General features: G+C 43.7%; 1 protein-coding gene and 1 pseudogene across 2 annotated transcripts in view; both read right to left on the reverse strand.

Moving 5' to 3' along the window:
• RUFY1 (RUN and FYVE domain containing 1) overlaps positions 1 to 24,841 on the reverse strand; it is a 52,552-nt gene that overhangs the window by 3,415 nt on the left and 24,296 nt on the right. Inside the window, exons 9-16 of one of the 2 annotated variants that reach the window (XM_068979526.1) lie at positions 24,075 to 24,176; positions 23,102 to 23,218; positions 22,557 to 22,724; positions 10,985 to 11,082; positions 5,175 to 5,294; positions 4,412 to 4,541; positions 2,714 to 2,805; positions 118 to 166 (exon numbers count right to left, since the gene is read on the reverse strand). In XM_068979526.1, the coding sequence (XP_068835627.1) occupies positions 118 to 166; positions 2,714 to 2,805; positions 4,412 to 4,541; positions 5,175 to 5,294; positions 10,985 to 11,082; positions 22,557 to 22,724; positions 23,102 to 23,218; positions 24,075 to 24,176 (876 nt within the window). Of the gene's footprint in view, positions 1 to 117; positions 167 to 2,713; positions 2,809 to 4,411; positions 4,542 to 5,174; positions 5,295 to 10,984; positions 11,083 to 22,556; positions 22,725 to 23,101; positions 23,219 to 24,074; positions 24,177 to 24,841 lie in introns of both variants that reach the window. The other variant, XM_068979525.1, reaches the window with a different exon arrangement.
• Positions 7,463 to 10,817, reverse strand: LOC138085495 (keratin, type I cytoskeletal 18 pseudogene; annotated as a pseudogene).

Below are 24,841 nucleotides of genomic sequence, written 5' to 3' on the forward strand. Positions count from 1 at the left end.
GGAGCCAGGACTCAACCGCATATTCTCACGTGACTGCTGTGGGAAAACCTAAGAGCATGCTAAGAGCTGGCTGATAGCTACTAGGGGTGGTTCTTAATAACATTAATAGTCCAGTACCTTCAGTGCCTTATTTACTTCTTTGATGTCTTCCATCTTCAGCTTTGACCTTAAAAAAAGAGAGAGAGAAATTCATAGCCTCACTAAGAGAGACTTTCAAGCTCTCATGAAGTAAATCGACAGTCAACCTTTTGGCTTTGTGAGGGCAACAAGAGGAACGTGATAACATGAATTCTTACAGAATGACTTCTTCCCACCTTTTTACCATCCCTGAGTCATCTCACTGTATTGGCTCATGTCTGGGGAGGTCTTGAGGCTGAGCCTCTGGACCGAATCTGGCCCAAGATATACGCTATTGAGTTGCGGCAGGGTTTAAAAAGGCTTTGAAACAGTTACAATCATTTAACACCTGAGAATGACCTCATCAAAGCCCATGTTTCTGGCTTCTCTAAGCAACTGTTCCCACCTGTGACATGTGCGAGGGGCAGGGGCACTCCCTCGCCAGGTGCGGGACCCCTCGTCTGTAGGCCCCTCTGCCCCTCCTGCTGCCAGCTCTGTCTAGAACAGCCAGGCTCAGGGGGCACGGTTGCTTGTTCTTGTCTCATTCTCAGTCATTAATGGAAGCATAATTCCTTAGTTCTCCACATAGAAGACAGGACCGAACATGGTCTAAAATGGCAGAACTGAGCCAGATAGAGCAGAACACTATGTGTATGTCAAAGCCCTTCTTGAAGAGCTGACGTTAGCTTAAACTGTCACCGGATTCGCCTAGTCTAAGTGTCGGAGAGGAAGGCTCTGAGTCACAGGTTAGACTTCTAGGGAAGGATGAGGAAACCAAACATCAAAGCCTTTGAAAGAAAACACCCTGTGGCCTCCAGGAATGCTGGCAGGGGCTCCTCCCCTCCCCGCCCGGCTGCAGAAGCAGGCGGGGTAGACCGACACGGCCAGAGGCTGCCCGAGACACAGAAGAACTTCCCTGGGAAACATGATTTGAGCATTCAGATGTGTGTCTGCAGCTGGTGGAGGCATCTGACAGGAGGCTTTCCCTTCCCTGTCGTCTGGTGGGGGCTTGCACAAAGGAGGGAACGGGGAGAACCCGCGTCTCGCTGGCAGCGCTGACCCACCCCGGCTGTGAAGGGCACTCGGAAGGCTGCTCAGGGCAGGGGTGCCTTTCCAAGACAAGCCTTTGTCTGCTTTTCTGAGGCCTCTGCCTTACTAGGAGTGTCTCTCTAACTCTGCCGTTTGTCCAACGTGAAGAGGACAGGCAGGAGGAGAGAAATGGGGCGAGCCATGTGAGAAGTGGGAGGGCGCCCTGAGGATGCCTCCCTCTCTCTCTAAATAACGCTCGCATCCAAGAAGCGGCAGCATGTCAGCGTCCACAGCTGGTTCTCAGTTTCAGGGAGCACTGAGCTGGCCGGTGCTCTCTGAGAGCTGCCCCCAGGCGGGGGCGGTGCATGGCAAGCTCCGCCTGAAAGGGGGCAGGCAGCCCTCAGGGGAAGGGACCAGCGGCCCTGAGCTGGTCTAGAAAGAGCCGCTGAATGGGAAAGGAGGGCAGATGGGCAGCATCATCACATTAAACTACTGAAAAGACCACCTTCTCATCAGAGTCATAACATTCTCCCTTATACTTTTGTGGGCCAGCCCCCCGCACTGCTTGAGGCCTTCCAGCTTTGCAGACAGAAAGCTCCCAAGCTTGTGAACACCTGTGCACTACTCGAGTGTGTCTCATCTCCTCTCCACTGAGCTCCTGTCTCTGGCCAGTGTGTCCTGCTTTGGGCCTGAGCCAGGCTCTGCTGCTCACTGAGTCTGCACCAGGACTCAGGTGGGCCGTGAGTCAACCTGGGATCTCTGTGGAGGGACAGGAAAGAGGAACTCTCGTTCCTCTGACAGACAGCCCTGCTGGGGGCCAGGCCCACCTGCAAGGCAAGTGACAGAGAGGTAGTAACTGACTCCTGATGACTTTTTTGCTTAAGCCAGTTTGAACTGGATTTCTGTCACTAGCAACCAAAAGAGCTGTGACTTGAGAAAAAGCGACCCACTTTGTTTAAAAATGCAACAGTCACACAAATGGGCAAGTTCCACCGCCCGTGGTGTGACCTACCAGACTATCCAGAACAACCTGGCAGGACTGGGACGTCAGGGAGGAGACCTGTGCAGTCAGAGGGCAGACGGAGCCGCAGGGTGTGCACTCCCGCAGTATCACCCACCGGTCGGAGGCAGACAGACAGACTCTGGCAGATGCGAGTTTACAGGCTCCAGGGAGGGACGCGGTTGCCAGACTTGTACTGTGGCGGGCTCACAGTCTCAAGACACAGCACTCCCTCTGGAGCTAAACACACAACCCTCTTATCACCCATCTGGTTCCCCTGCGACACAGACAGTTTGTGACCGTAAGACTTCCTTCCGGTCACTAGAAAAGGGTGTTGTCGATGAATTAATTAACCCAAACCAGTGCTGTGTCCCTGAAGCCTGACTTCCTGGGCAGGGGGTTCCCCCTGAACAGCTGGCAGGCCTCCGATTGCCCTTCCCTCCTTGGACAAAAGGACACAGGTTTGCGGCTCGAGCGGTGCAGTGGGCGGGCTGGCGAGACTCTCTAGGGGGAGGGGGACCCGGTGGCCCTGATGCGGGTGGCAGACAAGGGGAGAGGGTTTCTTACTGGCTGAGGTGCAGACCCATTTCCTGGAGGGCTTGTTCCTGCTCATCACAGATCTTCTGTAACTCTGCCTTCTCGTCCTGGAGCTCCCGCAGCTCCTAAAACAAACAAACCAGGTGCCTGACACAGAACTCAAAGTCCTTTTTAAAAAAAAAGGTTTAGTCATCACAGTGACAAGCAGGTCGGAATGTTTCTTTTCTTTTCCTATTTTTCACTTTGGTCATGTCGCATGGCATGAAGGGTCTTAGTTCCTTGACCAGGGACTGAACCTTTACCCCTCTGCAGTGGAAGCATGGAGTCTTAGCCACTGGACCACCAGTGAAGTCCCTAGAAACAGTTTTGTTGTATCAGTCTCATTCACAACAGGGTTATTTCGAGAAACACTTGTGTGTTTCTCCAGAATGGACAATTGGAAGAGAAGCGCTTCATGAGTGGCTCTGCAGTGTGCAATGTGGGGCAGGAAACATTCAAAACAGATTGGCACCGTGCAAAAAAAGTTTTTTCTGTTTCTATTAAAAGTCAGATTTATATCAGGGAAAGCTAGTTTATAGGATAAACTGTTTTTTGGAAAGAGCTGGTCAAAATTTTCTGAAAATAAATGAGCAAGGCTGATGAAAGCCAAGATCTGGGATCTCCTTCATGGCCCTGAGGGTGGCAAGTCCTTCCAGGGGCCCTGAGCCATGGAGCGAAGCTCAGCGGGGACGATGCTGATGACTGTAAACTGGGGTGAGTGCACCTTGAGGACACAGGCTGGTGAGGGCAGAGACGAAGACCCGGAAAAGTAACTTGGTTTTCAGGGCTGATCCCAGGGCAAGCAGCAGGGCTTAAGGCCTGAGTGGTGGGCAGTTCCCACCTCAGCCACCCCTTGGCCTTCTGCCCTGGAGACAGTTTAACAAGGGCTCACAAGGCTTCCCAGTGAGGTCAGATATGCTGTTTGGTTCCTTTTGCAGGGTGTGTGTAATTCAAATCTTAGACCAAAGTATTCTGAAGTGAAGGGGGAGTGTTCCATCATGCAGAACTTTCTAGAAGTCCTTTCTTCCCATCTCTGAGCTTGAGTAGCTCCTGGAAAGCTCTCTCCTCACTAGCAACCCCCATGCTGGGCCTAGCAGGCTCTCCCATGAGGGACTCTAGGTACTCTCCAATAGAAATCAAAGGGCTTTTACCTCAGACTACAGTGGTGCCCGTAACCGTGCTCAACAAGACAAAACCCGTGTCTGGGAACCACCCCAGTGGCACGGGGAGGCCGTCTGGGGTCGCTGCCCAAGCCCTCCTTCCTCTGCTGCCACACCTGGGGCACACAGCCCCTCTCTGGTCTTTCACCGTGACGGTCCCTCACACTTCCTGGCGGCTCTGCACGGCTGGCCCTGGCTCACCATCCAGTTCTCTGCCTAACTGTCACTCTCTTCCCAGGCCACCCTCCACCCCGGTGTGGGGACACGCTCCTGTTTCCTTCTCTTCGTAGCCCTCAACACTGAACCTCTCTGGTTTGCTCGCTCTTTGTCTTTTCCTCCTGAAGCAGAGGCTCCGAGGATGTGGGAACAGTGCCCCAGACCCGGGGCCGGCGTGTGCACAGTGGGGACGGACTCTGCAGCCACAGGTTGAAGAGCCGTGCGTGCGTCTCACTTGCTGGCTGGGAGGCTATTGGGCAGGAGTTTCTGGAGATCTGGAAGCTCTTTTTCTCCCCAAGACAGCCCACCTTACCTTTTTTAATCCTTCTACTTGTTGTAGCTCTGCTCGGAGTAAAGAGGAAGTGTCTTTCTCATGCTGTAACTCTCGCTGAAGAGCTTGTCTTTGTTCTTTTTCTGATTTCAGCTCTTTCTCTAGACTTGCGCTGTTTTTGCACAGGGAACTTGAGTTAGTCTCAATGAGAGATCTTCATGGAAAAGCACAATCCACAGCCCGAGTCACCACATCAGAGACAGGGGATTCACCGCAATGTGAACTGTGATGTGAGCATACAGACCCTTCCACAAAGCACAGAAATAAGGCTCCCGCTCCCCCAGGGCCAACTGCACCTCCGTAACAAAGACCAGGAGCACGCCACAGAAGGCAGGCACAGGCACACATCTGACAGTTACACAAATGGGAAGGGAGGGAAACAGCGCCAACACTTGTGGCTGCACACAGAACCTACTACTGAGATGGAGATATTTATTCTGCAACACTCATCCTGCTTTTTAAAGGGGCCAGCTAACAGTGGAGGATACTGGGGGGGCTCGGGACAAGCAGGAAGCTACTAAGGGGTGGGGGTGAGTTTCAGTTTAATCCTGATGCCTTGCTCACCAGCTGAGTAGCCTTGGGGACTATACTGAGCCCCCATGAAGTCATTTTTCTCATTTGTGAAGCAGGGAATAGACACTTCATCTCTCATCCTAGTCCTAGCCTTGTAGGGGCCCCACTTGGGAGATGGCCTCCCCAGTCCTTGCCACACCACGAAGCCACGCGCTGCCTCTGGGGCTCCTACCACTGCTCATGCAGCTGGGCAAGCTGCTGCTGCAGGGCGCTGCTCCTCCCACCGAGCTCCTGCTGCAGCTTGCGGCTCCGCTCCTCGGCCCCCTGCCTCGCGCTCTCTGAGTGCCGTAACCTAGGCCAAAGGAACCAGATACTTGTAAGGAAAAGACCACGCCTCACATTTACCATGATTTTTGCATATCTTTGCTGGCTTTCATTTTTAAAAATTAATATATCATAAAATTGACTCCTTTGTGTGTATAATTCTATTTATACAGGTATAAATTCATGTAAGAATTACCACAAGCCATTCTAACAGGTGACATAGACTATTTCCATCACCCCGCAAAACACCTTACCACTGCCCCTTTGAGTCACACCTCTCCACCCCAAATGTCATATATTAATACACAGAATTCTATTTCACACAACCTTTTGAGACTGGCTTCTTTCTTTCAGCGTATCTTTGAGATCAATCCGAGTTTTTGTGTGTATTAGCGGCCATTCCTTTTTATGGCTGGGTAAAATTTCACTGGGTAGATGACCCGTTTATCCATTTGTTTGATGAAGGACATCTGAGTTGCTTCTAGATTTTGGCAATTATGAATAGAGATGCCGTAAGCATTTGTGCACAGGTTTTTTTGTGAACATGGGTTTTCACTCCTTTCGAGCAAACAGTCAGGAATGGGATTGTTGGATCCTATGAGAGGAGCATGTTTGGCTTTTCGCAGAGACTGTTTTCCAAAGCGCATTCCCACTAGTAACGTACGAGCGCTCCGGTTGTTTTGTAGCCTCACCAGCACCTGGTATTGTCATTAAAAAAATATTTCGCTGTTCTAATACGTGTGCAGTGGCATCTAATTGTGACTTTAATCTGTACTTCCCTAATGGCTAATGCTGAACAATTTTTAAAAGTGGAAATATAGTTGATTTTGGGAAAAAAGTTATGACCAACCTAGATAGCATATTAAAAAGCAGAGACATTACTTTGCTGACAAAGGTCCGTCTAGTCAAAGCTATGGTTTTTCCAGTAGTCATGTATGGATGTGAGCGCTGGACTGTAAAGAAAGCTGAGTGTCGAAGAATTGATGCTTTTGAACTGTGGTGTTGGAAAGGAAGACCCTTGAGAGCCCCTTGGACTGCAAGGAGATCCAACCAGTCCATCCTAAAGGAGATCAGTCCTGAATATACATTGGAAGGACTGATGCTGAAACGCCAGTACTTCGGCCACCTGATGTGAAGAACTGACTCACTGTAAAGCCCCTGATGCTGGGAAAGACTGAAGGCAGCAGGAGAAGGGGATGACAGAGGATGAGACAGTTGGATGGCGTCACCGACTCAATGGACCTGAGTTTGAGTAAACTCCAGGAGTTGGTGATGGACAGGCAAGCCTGGCGTGCTGGAATCCATGGGTTCGCAGAGTCAGACATGACTGAGTGACTGAACCGAACTGAACAAGATATTGAATATAGCTCCCTGTGCTATAAAGTATCAGAAAATCACCGTGTTTATCTAGTTTAAAGTGGTATATATCTATTAATCCCATTCTCCCAGTTTATCCCTCCCCACTTTCCCATTTGGTAACCATAAGTTTGTTTTCCTGGTCTTTTTCTGTTTTGTAAATAAGTTCATTTGTAACATTCGTTGTTTTTTTTTTTAGAAAGTGATATCATATATTTGTCTTTCTCTAACTTATTTTACTTGGTATGATAATCTCTAGGTTTATCCATGTTGTTCCAAATCAATATTTCGTTATTTTCTATGGCTGAGTAATATTCCACTGTACATATGTACCACATTTCTTCAGCCATTCATTAACTGATGGACACGAAGTTTGCTTCCATGTCTCAGTTACTGTAAACAATCTGCTATGAACACTGGGGATGCACAGGTCTTTTTGACTTAGAGCTTTCATCTTTTCTGGATATACACCCAAGAGCGGGACTGCTGGATCATACGGCAACTGTACTTTCAGTTTTTTAGAGAATCTCTATACTGTTTTCCATAGTGGCTGCACCAATTTTTTATTTCCACCAAGTAGAGGAGGGTTCCTCTTTCTCCACACCCTCTCCTGCATTTATCTGTAGACTTTCCATGTTGGCCCTTCTGACTGGTCTGAAATGACGCTTTACTGTAGTCTTGATTTGCATTTCTCATAAATAGCCATGTTGAGCATCTTTTCATCTGTCTCCTTTGAAGACATGTTTATTTAGGTCTTCAGCTCATTTTTTTTTTTTTAATGCAATAATGTCTCAACTTTTATTGGCCTCCTGCTCCACAGGGCACACTGCTTCTATTGATTCAATGCCTCAAAACTTCAGCGTCTGAGGCTTCAGACACCACTTTACTATCCACGAGCCTGAGGGTGGTGGTCTTCTGGATGGCTTGCATAGAGTTGCTGCTGTCCAGAGCATCATCAAGACTGACGTCTTCCCCATTTTCCAGCAGGTGGCAGGAGGTGTTGATCTCAGCCTCTAGCTTGACCTTGATGTTCAGCAGGGCCTCATATTACTAGGTCTAGCATTACCCCTCTGCCTTGGTCTGGGCTGCTCTGACTCCAGGTGCAGGAGGACCCCAATGGCCTGCTCCATCTGCATGGCATATCGGGCCTCCACCTCCCTCAGGCTGTTTTCCAAGCTGGCCTGCAGATTTCTCATGGAGGCCAGGTTGATCTCCAGGGACTAGATGGTATCTCTGCTCTGAGAAAGTCATCTCAGGAGCTCCTACCTCAGACTGTGTCAAGTGACCACTGTGGTGCTCTCCTTGATCTGCTGGGACCAGTACTGGTCTGGCTCCTCCTGGTTCTCCTGAGCCAGCTCATTGCACAGGGCCCAATGTCTGCCATGATCTTGTTGAGGTCCTGAGGTTTGAGGGCATCCAATTCTACGGTAACCCAGAGTTGGCAGTCTGGTTTTGCAGACCCTTTACTTCCTCCTCATGGTTCTTCTTTATGAAAAGCAGCTCCTGCTTGAGAGCCTCTGTCTCAGTCTTTGGCTGAAGCTGGGTGACACAGTGTCATCAATAACCTGCAGAGTCTGTGGATGTCACTTTCAACAGACTGGCGCATGGCCAGCTCTGCCTCATACTTGACTCTGAAGTCAGCAGCATCAAGATAGGATGGGGCATTGTCAATCTGTAGAACGACGCGGGCATTGTCCACAGAATTTGGAAAAATCTGAGCCCCTAGGTCCTCAGTGGTCTTCAAGTAATTCCGCCCCACCCCCCCGCCACCACTTCCCTGTCTCCTGAGAAACCTATTTGCAGGTCAAGAAGCAACAGTTAGACCCAGACATGGAACAACTGATTGGTTCCAAATCAGGAAAGGAGTGTGACAAGGCTGTATATTGTCACCCTGATTATTTAACTTACATGCAGAATACATCACACAAAATGCTAGGCTGAATGAATCACAAGGTGGAGTCAAGACTGCTGGGAGAAATATCAATAACCTCAGATATGCAGATGAATCCACCCTATTGGCAGAAAGTAAAGAGGATCTAAAGAGCCTCTTGAAAGAGGAGAGTGAAAAAGCTGGCTTGAAAAAGATTAGAAAAACTAAGACCATGGCATCGAGTCCCATCACTTCATGGCAAATAGAGGGGAAAAAGCGAAGCGGTGACAGATTTTATTTTCTTGGGGTCCAAAACCACTGCGGATGGTGACTGCAGCCATGAAATTAAAGATGCTTGCTTCTTGGAAGGAAAGCTGTGACCGACCTAGATAGTGTATTAGAAAGTACAGACATCACTTTGCTGACGAAAGTCTGTATAGTCAAGGCTATGGTTTTTCCAGTGGTCACATACAGATGTGAGAGCAGGACCATCAAGAAGGCTAAGTACCAAAGAAATGACGCCTTTGAACTGTAGTGCTGGAGGAGACTCTTGAGAGTCCTTTGGACTGCAAGGAGATCCAACCAGCCAATCCTAAAGGAAATCAGTCCTGAATATTCATTGGAAGGACTGATGCTGAAGCTGAAGCTCTAATACTTTGGCCACCTGATGCAAAGAGCAGACTCATTGGAACAGACCCTGATGCTAGGAAGAATCGAATGTAAAAGGAGATGGGGGCAGCAGAGAGTGAGATGGTTAGACAGATAGCATCACTGACTCAATGGACATGAATTTGACAAACTCCAGGAAATACTAGAGGACAGTGCCACAGTCTGTTGGGGTTGCAAAGAGTTGGACATGACTTATTAGCAACTGAACAACAACAACTTACATTTAAGTCTTTAAACTATTTTGAGTTTATTTTTGCATATAGCGTGAGGGAGTATTCTGACTTCACTGATTTACATGAGGCTGTCCAGCTTTGCTAACACTTGCTGAAGAGACCATCTTTTCTCCACTGTATATTCTAGCCTCCTTTGTCAGAGATTAATTGACGTAGGTGTGTGGGTTTATTTTTGGTCTCTCTATTCTGTCCATTGATCCATGTCTGTTTTTGTGCCAATACCATACTGTTCTGACTACTATCACTTTGTAGTATTGTCTGAAGTCTGGAAGGGTTATGACTCCAGCTTTGCTCTTTTCCCTCAGGATGGCTTTGGCATTCAGGGTCTTTCATGGTTGCATATAAATTTTAGGATTACTTGTTGCAGTTTTGTGAAAAATGTCATAGGTAATTTGATAGGGATCACATTAAGTCTATAGGTTGCTTTGGGTTGTATGGTCATTTTAACTATATTACTTCTTCCAATCCAAGAACATGGCATATCTTTACATTTCCTTGAATCATCTTCAAAGTCTTTCACCTCCTTGGTTAGGTTTATCCCTAGGGTTTTTTTTTTTTAATGTGATTTTAAACAGCAATTTTTTTCTTACTTTTTCTTTCTAATATTTCATAGTTAGTGTTAAGAAATCCAACAGATTTCTTGACTATCTTTTTGTGTGCTTATTTGCCCTCCATATGTCCTATTTGATGCAGGGTCTTTTCAAGTCTTTTGTCTGTGTTAGACTGGATTGTTCATTGAGAGTTCTTTATATATTCTAGATATGAGTCCTTTGTCAGATATGGGATTTTTATTCTCTTAGCGGTGTCTTCCACTGAACAAAAGTTTTAAATTTTGAGGAAGTTCAGTTTATCAAGTTTTTCTCTTATGAACAGAGCTTTTATGTCACATCTAACTCTTTGTCTAACCTAGGGCCACAAAGATTTTTCTCCTACGTTTTCTTCTAAAAGTTTTTAGTTTTAAGTTTTACATGTAGATTCATGATTCTTTTTAACTTTTATATAAAGGTGTGGTCTAAATTGAGGTTCATTGTTTGGCTTATGGATACCCAATTGTTTCCAATATCATCTATTGAAAAAACTATCCTTTCTCCATTGAAATGCCTTTGTACCTTTGTTAAAAAAAACAAACCAACCAGTCACCTATATTTGTAGGAGTCTTTTTTTTTTTTTTTTTACTGTATTCTGATCCCTTACTGGCCTGCTATTTATTCATTTACCTTTCATTTTTTGGTCATGCTGTGCGGCATGTAGTTCCCTGACCAGGGATCGAACCTCTGCCCCTTGCAATGCAAGTGCAGAGTCTTATCCACTAGACTGCCAGGCAAGTCCCTGACCTGATTTAAATGTGAGCTCACTGGATAGTTCTGACTCCCCGAGATGTCAAAGTGATATAGTAGCCCCAAAGTTGAATAACTGAATACATGCTTAGGCAAAACTAGGGAATCCAGTCCCCTTTCTGAGCAAGACTAAAGACCTGAAGGAAAGTCATTCCAACTTGTCTATGCTTTTGAGAGAGACTCTGAGTAAGTCTCCGGGCCCAGACCATGCCTAGTACCTTCTAGGGAATATCTGCCAGGAGGAAGTGTTTACCTTTCTTCCATTTGTTTCATGCTGGACATGACTTGATTGGTTTTTTCTTCAAAGGATGTAATGACTTCATTCTTCTGTTGTAAACTGCTCTCTGCATTCTATAAAAGCAAGGAAAGAGGGTCATTTTCTGCTTCTGTCTCACCCCCCTGCCTGTTCTGCACTACAAGAGGGTTCAACTGTTCTCTGTGTACTTTTTAAATAACACTTTCAAGAGTGTTCCATTAACTGCGGCTCTTCACTACAGAGCTGGGAGACAAACTAGGCCAACGTTCCCAGTGTCGTCAACGTAAAGAAAGGCAGAGGGGGACCGTCCTAGTGGTCCCGTGGGTAGGACTTGGCGTTTTCACTGCTGTGGCCTGGGTTCAGTCCCTAGTTAGGGAATTAAGATCTCGCAAGCCAAGCAGAGTGCTGAAAAAAAGGCAGAGAGGGAGGTAATGAAGCCCTGTGTTGGAACAGGCCAGATCCCTTTTTGAAAAGGAACTTCAGAGTCAGACCTGACTCAACATTGCTGAGCCTTCTCATGTGCCAGGCACCTCCAAGAGTTTCCATGAGTCTTGCAGAGTTCTCATGGTGGGCATTGTGAGCCCCCACTTCTCTGAGCAAGAGACGGAGGCTCGGGAGGAGAAAGCACCTGGGTAAAGGTTACAGCACAAATGCGGTGCAGCTGGGTTGGTACCCACACCCCCGTGACTTTCTCAGCCAAGCTTTCAGCTGTGGCAGACGCTGAGTGATCAAGAGGCAGCAAACAGACAGACAAACAAACATGTTTCTGTGTGTCTGCAAGAGACACTCTTAAATACAAGGAAACAGAAAGACTGAAGACAGAAAAAAGTACTGATATATTCCTAGGAATACACAGACTCTATTTTCTGGCTTTAACGTAATAAAACTAGGTGTAAGCAACGAAAGAATAGCTGAACATCTCACATCTGGAAATGGAATAGCATATAACTAAAATACATTGAGCTAAAAAAAGCAGAAGAGAAATTATGAAATAGAGCTGAAAGACAATGAAAACACTGCAGTATTTCATTACATTGAAGATGCATCCTAATTTTATATACCACTAAGAAAGGAAAAGACTGCTACTTGAAACACGTCATGACATTGACTATAAGACGTGTCCTAATTTCAGAGATGATATGAAAAATATGCTTTCTATTGGGTTGGCCACTAAGGTACTTTGGTTTTTAGGTAAGAAATAAAAGACATATTTTTCATTTTCAACAAGAACTTTACTGAACAACATGTTATTTTGTTCCACAACCTTCTGCCATTTTTCAGGCAACTTCATATTCCATCTTCCCCAAACTTTTTATCTTTTTGCACAAAGAAGTGTTGCAGGTGCCTTTTACATTCTTCCAAGTAACTGAATTTTTTTCCATGAAGAGAATTTTTTAAAGATTTAAATAAATGGAAATCCGAGAGTGCAGTGTCCGGTGAATACAGTGCATGAATCAGAACTTCCCAGCCAGGACTTTGCTGATGATCCAGCGGCTGAGAGCCCAGTGCAGGGGGCCCAGGTTTGATCCCTGCTCAGGGAAATAGATCCCACATGCAGCAACTAAAGATCCTGCATGCCACAATTAAGACTTGGCGGAGCCAAATAAATAAATAAAACCAAACAAAACCCTATCTTTTTTTTTTTTTCAAAGAAGAACTTCCCAACCAAGCTGTAACAGTTTTTACCTGGTCATCAAAGAAACATATGGTCTTGTGTTATCCTGATGGAAGACTATGCGTTTTCTGTTGACTAATTCTGGACACTTTCCATCAACAGCTGCTTTCAGTTGGTCTAATTGAGAGCAGTATTTATTGGAATTAATCGTTTGGCTTTTCTGGAAGGAGCTCATAATAGAGAACTCCCTTCTAATCCCACCATATATATAACACCTTCTTTGGATGAAGACCTGCTTTTGGCGAGGTTGGTGGTAGTTCATTTTGCTCACCCCATGATCTCTTCTATTCTATATTATTGTACAGTATCCACTTTTCATTGCCCTTCACAATTTGTTTTTAAAAAGGAATGTTTTTATTATGTTTCAGAAGAGAATGACATGTGGAAATACGGTCAAGAAGGTTTATTTCGCTTAACTTATGTGGAACCCAAGCCATTAAAATGATTAACATAACTAAGGGGGTGCAAATAATTTTCAACACTTAATTTGGATATTTTGAGTATGTCAGCTCTCTCTCATGTAATTCAACACTGATTGTTGTCAACTGATGTCTTGATTTAATCTCTATTGACTTCAACAGGTCCATCTAACTGGGGAGCATCATCCAGCAAGAAATCTCCAACAGGAAACTTCACAAACCACTTCTGACACAATTGACCAGCACTTTCTCCACACACTGCACACATACATTTTTCTGCATTTCAGTTGCATTATTACCTTCCTTGCAATAATAAATAACAACAACATGCCCAAAATGCTGCTTTTTCCCTTCCATCTTCAATATTAAAAGAGCTTTACAAAAATTCACCAATTTTGCTAAGTTTTTTTGAAAATGCAGGCCGATATGACAACTGTCATGATACAATCTAACAAAACTGTTTTGAGTGAAGTTAAAGATTAAATGTTGAGAGAGCTGTCTACTGGAAAAAACCAAACCAACCTTTTGGCCAACCCAATCAATGAAATACTTTGCTCACAATTTGAGTGCCATAGCTAAAGCAGTGAAGTGAAGTGAAGTCGCCGAGCCGTGTCCAGCTCTTTGTGACCCCATGGACTGTGGCCCACCAGGCTCCTCTGTCCATGGGATTTACCAGGCAAGAATACTGGAGTGGGTTGCCATTTCCTTCTCCAGGGGATCTTCCTGATCCAGGGATCAAACCCAGGTCTCCTGCACTATAGGCAGACTCTTTGCCGTCTGATCCACTGGGGAAGCCTAGCTAAAACAGAACTTGTGGGCAATTTTAAACTTTAAATAAAATATTTAATGAAATTAAAAAAAATAAAACAGATGAGGTAAGTATGCATTTCAGAAGCTGAAAATGAGCCACAGAGTAAACCGTAAGAAATAAGAAAGAATATAATGAAAGTGAAGGTAGAGATCAATGAAATAAGAAACAATAACAGTGCACAATAAGGAATATTAGGGAACACGCCAGTTCTTTGAAAAGATTATTAGAACGGATACAATTCTTGCAAGATTAGATAAGGAGGAAAGACAGAAAATGCAACAAGAAAACACTGAATTAAAGAGATTTAAAAATTCTGCAAAAGAATATTATAAACAATTATGAGCTAGAACACTTGAAAACCTAAATAAAATGAGACACATTTTGTGGAAAAGTATAAAATATACCAAAATTGGTCTGAGAAGAAATGGAAAATATGAATAAACCAGTAAGCATTCAATAAATTGAAATGGCAGTCCTAGTCTCCTTGACCCAAAAAGCCCAGCCCAGATGAATCCTATATTATGGATGGGATTCTCAAAACTTTTGGAGAATAAATACTTGCTATCTTATAAGAGTTACTTCTAAGAAAGAGAACAGGAAACCTTATTTTACAATGCCAGTCCAACCATGATTTTGAAGCCAAATAAGGTTAAAAAAAGTTAGAGGTCTGTCTCATGTATAAACATACATATCAGTTACATATTTAAATATATCATAATCAAGTAGGAATCCAGGAACGTTAATCTATAAATTGCCACATAAATAAGGAAGAAAAAGAACTGTTCTGTCACAATAGATAAAATGCAAAAAAGCCTAAAACATTTAATAAAGTTCAATTATTTATTTATGAGAAAAATCTCTGAGCAAAGAACTTCATGGACTTCTCTGGGGGTCCAGTGGTTAAGAATCTGCCTGAAAATGCAGGAGACATGGGTTCCATCCCTGATCACGGAAAATCACTCATGCCATGAGCAACTAAACCCGAGCGCCACAGCTGCTGAGGCTGTGCTCTAGAGCCCACGCACCGCAGCTACTGAAGCCCACGCGCCCTGTGCTCCACGACGGGAAGCCGCTGCAGGGAGAAGCCTGTGAGCGACAATCAGAGCAGCCTCTGCTCCACGCGGCGAGACGGAGCCCGTGCACAGCAACATAAATAAATAAATTTAAAAAAAAAGAACTCCTTTAATTCAGTAAAGATTACACACCAACCATCTAGTAAGCATTATTCTTGATGGGGAAATCTTTTTTAAAAATAATTTTATTTACATATTTTTGGCTGTGCTCAGTCTCGTTGCCGTGTGGGCTTTCCTCTAGTTGCAGAGAACAGGGGCTACTCTCTAGCTGCGGGGTGCAGGCTCCAGGGCGTGTGGACTTCAGCAGCTGTGGCTCCCAGGCTCCAGTGCACAGGCTTCATAGTTGGGGCACACGGGCTTGGTTGCTCCGGGGCATGTGGGATTTTTCCCAGTCAGGGATGGAACCCATGTTTCCTGCACTGGCAGGTGGATTCTCTTTTTTTTGATTTACAATGTCATGTTAGTTTCAGGCATACAGGAGAGTGATTTAGTTATTTATATATACACATATTTTCTATTTCAGATTCTTTTACAGGTTATTACAAAATAGAGTATAGCTCCCTGTGCTATCCAGTAGATCCTTGATGTTTATCTATTGGAGGGATTGGGGGCAGGAGGAGAAGGGGACGACAGAGGATGAGATGGCTGTGAGTCTGAGTGAACCCCAGGAGTTGGTGATGGACAAGGAGGCCTGGCGTGCTGCGATTCATGGGGTCGCAAAGAATCGGACTGAACTGAACTGAAGTGTATATATGTTAATCTCAACTTGCTAATTTATCCCTCCCCTGCTTTCCCTTTTGGTAGGGCAGGCGGAGTCTCTACCACTGAGCCACCAGGGAAGGCCTGATGGAGACAGTTTTACGTGCATTACCTTTAAGATCAGAATCACAAGTCTGCTCACTATTTCTGTTACTATTTAATGTAGTCATGGAGGCCGGTGCGAAGAGAAACAAAAATAATGGGCACAAGACTTGAGAGTGAAGAGATCTGTCTTTATCTGCCTACAATATGATTAATTACAACCAACAAGATCAATAGACTAACTATCAGAACCAGGTGGTGGGCAAGGTTGTCAAATGCAAGGTCAACCTATAAAGCACAAAAGCACTTCTCTATATTAGTAAGACCTCACTTGAAGATGCAGCCAAAATAAGGAAACCACCTCGCTGCCAGCAAGAACTAGACAGAATCAAGGAGCTCACCTGGAGAAAATGCAACTCTTACGGAATAAAAAGGACAAAAGGAGAGAAAGCTTTGAATTCAATGTAATTTCAACTTAGGAAATTCAGCTGGAGTTTTGAAAAAGGAAGTTTATACCTTATTCTAAAATATTTATCAAGAATCAGGCTACACTACAAAGTTACAGGAACCAAAGCAGCATGATGCTGGCACAAAACCAGAGAGAGATCAGTGGAACAGGAGAGAAAGCCCAGAAATAAACCCGCGCACTTATGGTCAATTAATCTACAGCAAAGGAGGAGAGAAAATGGAGAGAAGAACTGTCGCCTCAATAAGCGGTGCTGGGAAAGTGCCCAGCTACGTGTAAAAGAATGAGAATAATACATTTTCTAACACTATATACAAAGATAAACTCAAAATGGATTAAAGATCAAGGTATAACACTGGAAAACACAGGCAGAACACTGAGATAAATTGCAGCAATATTTTTTTGGATCCATCTCTTAGAGTAATGGAACCAAAAGTGAAAATTAACAAATGTGACCTTAATTAAACTTATAAGCTTTTGCACAGCAAAGGAAACCATAAACAAAATGAAAAGACAACCTATGGAATGGGAGAAAATATTTGCTGATGATGTGACCAACAGAGGGATTTTGAAAATACACCAACAGCCAGCGTTATAGTTGTTGTTCAGTCCCTAAGTCGTGTCCGACTCTTTGTGATCCCATGGACTGCAGCACGCCAGGCTCCCCTGTCTTTCACTGTCTCCCGGACTGCTCAGATTCACGTCCACTGAGTCAGTGAGGCTATTTCACCATCTCTTTCTCTGCTGCCCGCTTCTCTTTTTGCCTTCAATCTTTCCCAGCATCAGGATCTTTTCCAGTGAGCTGGCTCTCCACATTAGGCAGCCACAGTACTGGAGCTCCAGCTCCAACATTTACGCTTCCTCTTTGTGGCTTGCCTGTTCATATTTTTTGCCCCTTTTTCTTTTGGATTTCCTATCTTTCCCTTGTTGATGAGTAGTAATTCCATGTATAGTCTAAATATTAGTCCTTTACTGGTCTACAGATGGTAAATATCTTCTAGTCATCTACTATCCTTAAGTCCCTCGTTTTGATAGAGTCTAATGTGTTGATTTTTCACATATGGTTTGCACTTTGGAGGTTCTGTTTTAGAAACATTCTCATGCTTAGGTGACAAAGATATTCCACACTAGTTTACTCAGCCTCTCACATTTAGGTGTGTAATGTATCAAGAGTTAACTTTTGTATATGGCATTATCTAGGGATCCAGTGTTCTTCCAATGAATATTCAAGGTTGATTTCCTTTAGGATTCACTGGTTTGATCTCCTTGCAGTCCAAGGGACTCTCAAGAGTCTTCTCTATCATCACAGTTTGAAACCATCAATTCTTTGGCACTCAGTCGTCTTTATGGTCCAACTCTCACATCCGTACATGACTACTGGAAGACGAGAACCTTGACTATATGGACTTTTGTCGGCAAAGTGATGTCTTTGCTTTTTAATACGCTGTCTAGGTTTGTCACAGTTTTCCTTTCAAGAAGCAAGCATCTTTTTAGTTTCATGGCTGCAGTCACTATCTGTGGTGACTTTGGAGCCCAAGAAAATAAAATCTGTCACTGTTTCCACTGTTTTCCCATCTATTTGCCATGAAGTGATGGGTCTGGATGCCATGATCTTTGTTTTTGAATACTGAGGTTTTTTTTTAATTAACTTATTTATTTTAATTGGAGGCTAATTACTTTACAATATTGCGGTGGCTTTTGCCATACATTGACATGAATCAGCCACAGGAAAGGGGACTCAGGATGGGGGGACACATGTGTATCTGTGGCTGAATGCTGAGTTTTAAGCCAGCTTTTTCACTCTCTTTCATTTTCATCAAGAGGCTCTTTAGTTCCTCTTCACTTTCTGCATTAGAGTGGTATCATCTGGCTATCTGAGGCTGTTGATATTTCTCGTGGAAATCTTGACTCCAGCTTGTGATTCATCCAGCCCCCAGCATTTTCCAAGATGTACTCTGCATAGAAGTTAAATAAACAAAGTGACAATACATAGCCTTGTTGTACTCCTTTTCCAATTTGGAAGCAGTTAGGTTCTAACTGTGGCTTCTTGATCTGCATACAGATTTGTCAGGAGGCATGTAAGGTATTCTGCTATTCCCAGCTCTTTAAGAATTTTCCAGTTTGTTGTGACCTACAAAATCAAAGTCTTTGGCGTAGTCAATAAAGCAGAAGTGGATGTTTCTCTGGAATTTCCTTGCTTTCTCTATGATCCAATGAATGTTGGCAATTTGATCTTTGGTTCCTCTGTTTTTTCTAAACCTGGCTTGTACATCTGGAAGTTCTTGATTCATGTACTGCTGAAGCCTGGCTTCATGGATTTTGAGCATAACCTTACTAGCTTGCGAGATAAGCACAACTGACTAGTAGTTTGAACATTCTTTGGCATTGTCCTTCTTTGAGATTGGAATGAAAACTGACCTTTTCCAGTCTTGTGGCCAATGCTGACATATTGAGTACAACACTTTTACAGCATCATCTTTTAGGATTTTAAATAAATAGCTCAGCTGGAATTCCACCACCTCCACTAGCTTTGTTTGTAGTGCTAAGGCCCACTTGACTTCATACTCCAGGATGTCTGGCTTTAGGTTAGTGACCATACCGTCATGGTTATCCTGGTCATGAAGATCTTTTTTGTATAGTTCTTCTGTGTATCCTTGCCACCTCTTCTTAACCTCTTCTGGCTCTGTTTCTGTCCTTTATCGTGCCTATCCTTGCATGAAATATTCCCTTGATATCTCCAATTTTCTTGAAGAGTTCTTTAATCTTTCCCATTCTGTTGTCTTCCCCTATTTCTTTGCACTGTTTATTGAAGAAAGCCTTCCTATCTCTTCTTGATATATGAAAAACTTACATAGCTTAATATCAAAAAACCAAACAACCCAATCAAAAAATGGGCAGGAAACCTAATCAGACATTTCTCTGAAAGACATACAGATGGCCAACAGGCACATGAAAAGATGCTCAACATGGCTAATTATAGAGAAATGCAAATAAACACTACAGTGAAGTATTACCTCACACCAGTCAAAATGGGCATCATCAAAAAGTCTACAAATAATAAACACTGGAGAGGGTGTGGAGAAAAGGGAACCACCTGCACTGTTGCTGGGAATGTAAATCAGTACAGACGCTGGAAAACAATACGGAGATTCCTTAAAAAACTAAAAACAGAGTTACTATAAGATCCAGCAATTCCATTCCTGGGCATATATCTAGAAAAGATGAACGGTCTAATTAAAAAAGATATATGTTCACTGCAGCACTATTTACAATAGCCACGGCGTGGAAGCAACCTAAATATCTATCGACAGGTGAATGGATAAAGAAGATACGGTGTGTGTGTGTGTGTATATATATACATATAGTGCATACAGACACACATACAACGGAATATTGCTGTTGTTTAGTTGCTAAGTCGTGTCTGACTCTCTTGCATCCCCATGGGCTGCAGCCCGCCAGGCTCCTCTGTCCATGGGACTTCCCAGGCAAGAATACTGGAGTGGGTAGCCATTTCCTTCTCCAGGGATCTTCCTGACCCAGGCATCAGACCGGAGTCTCCTGCATTGGCAGGTGGATTCTTTACCACTAAGTCACCAGGGAAGCCCTACAGAGCCATAATAAGAAAGAAATAATGCTGTCTGTAGGAATATATATGGATGGACCTGGAGATCATCACTCTAAGTGAAGTCAGTCAGCCAAAGACAAATATCATACCACTTATATGTGGAATCTAAAAAAAGGATACAAATGAACTTATTTACAACACAGAAACAGAGTCAGACTTGGAGAAAAAACTTATGGTTACCAACGGGGAAAGGGGTAGGGAGGGCTACATTAGAAATTTATGGTTAACAGATATATATCACTATATATAAAACAGATAAAGGCCTACTGTATAGCACAGGGAACTATATTCAATAATTTATAATAACCTAAAATAGGAAAGAATCTGAAAAAGAATCATTTTACACCGGAAACTAACACAACATTGTGAATTAACTACACTTCAATTTAAAAGAAGATAAAAAAGAACAAACATTTATAAATAGATAAGTCAATCGGAAAATGAAGAGAGAAAACAGGGAAACATGGGCAGGCTTGACCAACATTATGGGCTGAGTCACATCCCTCCCAAACCTGTTATGTTCAAGTCCTAACCCTCAGTATGACCCAGGACCTCATTTGGAAGCAGGATCACTAACTGCAGACATAATTAATCAAGATGAAGTCACAAAGGGGTTGGGTGGGCTCCCTATACAATACGACTGGTGTCCTTATACAAAGGGGAGACGCGGACAGGCATGCGCACACAGGGAAAATGCTGTGTGGAGAGGAAGGCAGAGATGGGGTGGTAACTCCTTCAAGTAAAGGAATCCCTGAAATTGACAGCAACCACCAGAAGCTAGGAGAGACGGCTGGGACTGACGTTCTCACAACCCTCAGAGGAAACCACCCCGCCAATACCTGACGCTGAAACCTCTGGCCTCCAGCACTGTGAGGTGGCAAATTCTTGGTAAGCCACTCAGTTTGTGGTGTTCTATCATAGCAGCTAGAGCAAACTAACAGAACCAACCAGACATTAAAATCCACTACAAAGCTATGGCAATTAAAATAAACAAACCGTCAAGCAGAACAGAGACCTCAGAGACAGTTCCATTTATTTACATAGGAACTTGACACATGATGAAGGCGGCACCACACGCCAATAAGTGAACTTGAAGCAGTTTACTAGATGGACAAAAAGAACACGGGATCCCTGGGTAATGCCATATACAAAGGCTAACTCTTGATAACAGTACAAACCTAACGTGAAAGGTTGAGACAACTAGCGTGGACTATATCTGACACCTAGGCATGAGAAAGTTTCTAATACGAAACGTCCGAAGTGCAAACAAAGAAAGTGAAAGTGCAAGTCGCTCAGTCGTGTCTGACTCTTTGTGACTGCACGGACTATACAGCCCATGGAATTCTCCAGGCCAGAATACTGCAGTGGGTAGCCGTTTCCTTCTCCAGGGTATCTTCCCAACCCAGGTCTCCTGCATTTCAGGCAGATTCTTTACCAGCTGAGCCACAAGGGAAGCCCAAGAGTACTGAAGTGGATAGCCTATCCCTTCTCCAGTGGATCTTCTGGACCCAGGAATAGAACCAGGGTCTCCTGCATTGCAGGTGGATTCTTTGGGGGCTATCACGGAAGCCCCCAAAGTGCTAACCATATGTGAAAAATCAACACATTAGACTACATCAAAACCAGGGACTTAAGGACAGTAGATGACTAGAAGATACTTACAATCTGCAGACAGGTAAAGGACTAATATTTACACTATACATTACTACTCCTCAACAAGGAAAAGAGAAAACACAAAAGAAATAAAGGACAAAAAATATGAACAGGTAAGCCACAAAGAGGAAACATAAATGGCTAACTGCCACATGAAAGGAGGCTCAAGCTCACGAGACTGAGAAATGAATAGTAAAACAATTGTACACTCACTCACAATACAGGTGCCACATGGCACAGCTGCAGGGAGTGTGCGTTGGTGCAGCCCTTCTGGAAAGCAGTGTGGCTGGATTTGTGCAAACCAAGAACACAAAGGAAGAAAGAAGTGTCTGGCTGGAAGGACACTACGATTATGTCTGCCAGAGAGATTCTCCCAGGTTTCAAAGGGAGATGGGTACACTACTTGCCAGGGTGTGGCTTGTGCTAGCATAGTGAAGGAAGACCGTTTGTCCGTCACTGGGCAAGAAAGTGCAGTGGGTACACACACTGGGAAGCTAAACTGTACTACGAAGCCAACACCAGACAAGTACGCAGACGAATGTCACACTGAGGCAGAAAAAGGAAAAAGAGCGCCACAGCACAATACCACTGATGGAAACTAAAATTTGTATCTCCAAATGGTACACGTTTTAGAGTGACAAATACAAATGAAAAGATAAACGCTTTCGAATGTTGGGCTACAGAAAAGAGGATGGGAGTGGGGTGGGGGGTAAAAGGAAATAAGAAAACAGGCGGGATGTTTCTTTCTAGTGCTCCAACCAGGGATCCAAGTGTTGACTCAACCTTCTGCATCTGAAGCCCAGAGGGAGAAAGAGTGTGAAGCAGAATTCTAGCAGCGCTAGAGGGATGTGGGGGTGGTCCTTGGAATCCAACTATGCTGTGCTGACTCTGCACACAGGGGTTTGGCGATGCCAAAGCAGATATCATGAGCCTTGCGAGTTATGGCCGACATTAAGTCAAACTGTCACTTGCCCAAACTTGGAAGACGGAATCCATGCCCACTGTGTCAGGGCTCTGTGTGATATGGACACAAAGCCAATTCCCACCTGGACTTTGTGAAACATCTGTAAATTAATGGCCTTGACTTCCTCCAGCTGCTGGCGCAGGGCGACTAGAGTGTCCTGCTTTTCATGGGTGTCCTTTTCTAGCAGCTTCATTGCAATCTCCATTTCGGTTTTCATTCCAATCTGTAACTCCAGTTCTTTTTCGAGTTCCTTAAAGGATATTAATAAGGAGAATATTATTAAAGTAGGTCCGAGAAATGAACTTAACTGATACTGTATTTTGGGCCGTGCTGAAACTATGAAGGTCAGAATAGGTTAGGGAGATGCAGACAAGTCTGTCTGGAGCATAACTAGATTTAATTTTACCCCTTTTCTCATTTTACAATGAACACTGGCTCAGCAACAAGTCAACAGAAAGTAGGTAGGTGCCAATGAGGAATACTCCAGGAATATTTTTTTTAACACGTTAACAGCCTTATTTCCATAAAACTAATTCATTTTAAAGAAGGCTGAACCAGGTGTCTGCAAAGTGCTGATAGAAGTTAGCTCACAGGGAATGAACTGGGAAATCTTCCCGACACACTCACCAAGCGGGCTTTCCTCTCCTGCTTCAGCTGCTTCCACACATCGTTGTACATTTCATCCAGACCTTGCCGAGTCTGCTTGTAAGTCTCCAGCTCAACTTTTGTATCTTGTTTTGTTATCTGTGACCAAACAAGAGCACCAGAGGAATGGTGTGTTTACAAAGCAAGCTAACTACTGGGTTGGCCAAGTACAAAGTATTTTAACGCATTATTGGCTGGGGAATTATTGCAGAAACTAACACCTGTGACTGGCGATTTGTTATGTAAGTGAGTAATGAAACACTCTGGTCAATCACGTTCAGGTAACAAAAGATATATTAATACATCTCTGTTCAGTAAGTTGCTAAAATATACCAAATATATGTTTTAAAAAGTAGCATAATTTCTAATTTCTATTTTTTAAAATATAATAGAGAAAAGTTAAAAATTTAAAGATATTTTAATGTGTTTGAACTTGAAGGGTGAAAGCAAACTAGTAGATTTTTGAAAAGGTGGGCTCAGAAACTATTTAATTTTCCTTAAAACAGAAAAGTTGTTCTGAGTGGGAAAGGTCCCCATTCAATATTTATCTAGCATAATTTTTGGCACTGGGTAAATTTCGAGATAAATCAGATACAGTCTCTACCCTCAAGTCATTGGGTGAGACAGCTGCAAGTCAGCAGTTCTACAAAATAGCAAATGGCTTCTATAGTGGAGGGAGACGTGACGAGTGATGAGAACACAGGAGAAGGGCCCAGGACCACTGCTGGGCACCGGGGCAGCACCACAGGGGCCTGGGCGCACAAGAGGAGCTGAGGAGGGAACAGTAACTTTCACTTACAAAGGCCTAGAGGGACTTGGGAAACCCCAAGTGGTCCAGGTGGCCTGAGAGTGACATGAGGGTATCAAAGCATCTTTGAAACAGAGCATCTTTGCACGTTTCAAGCTTGAGGTCTGTGATGGACATGTCTGAGTGCCTGCAAGACCCATTTCTCACCTCTACGCTTTTTTCACTTTTCTCACGAATTAATTCATTTTGTTCTCTTAATTGTTGCTGTTCTTCTTGGAGTGAACAAATTCGGTCTGTTGCGGCTGAAAGCTTATTAAGAAAGATTTTTATATTTCTTAACATCAAAATGAATCTTACTGCTCAAATTAAAAGCTAACATTTAGCATCCTCAAAATTGACAATGCATTTTTACATATGTGAAATTTTGTTTTTTATCCTTGTTTTGAATTAGGTAATACGGTCACAAAGTTCCAAAGATAAAAAAACAGACAGCAAAATCTCTCTCCCACCCTTGCCCCAGTGATGTCTGCCCTTCCCAGGTACTCTTTCACAAAAATGACAATATACCATCTATTTCACATGGGCAAAGATTTATGGACACAAAATATTAGAAACGGCCTGAATGTCCAATACTAGAAATGGTTTAACAAATCACAGTGACAGCAAAAAAAGAAACAAGTAGTTATTAAAATATTTATAAAAACTTTTAATGACTTGAGAATATATTTATGATATAATAAAATAAAGAAGGTTATAGAGTATGTTCTCATGACTAATTTAAAAACAACAGCAACAGCAATGGACCTCCCTGGTGGGGGTAAAGACTTGGTGCTCCCAATGAAGGGGACACGGTTTTGATCCCTCATTGGCGAACTAACACCCCACGTGCCACATGGCACAGCCTAAAACAAAACAAAACAAAAACCCCACAACTTAAAAATGCTTAAGAAGAAAATCAAAAGCAAACAACCAAA

This window comes from Capricornis sumatraensis, chromosome 9 (genome assembly GCF_032405125.1).
Source record: "Capricornis sumatraensis isolate serow.1 chromosome 9, serow.2, whole genome shotgun sequence".
NCBI classification, from domain to species: Eukaryota; Metazoa; Chordata; class Mammalia; order Artiodactyla; family Bovidae; genus Capricornis; species Capricornis sumatraensis.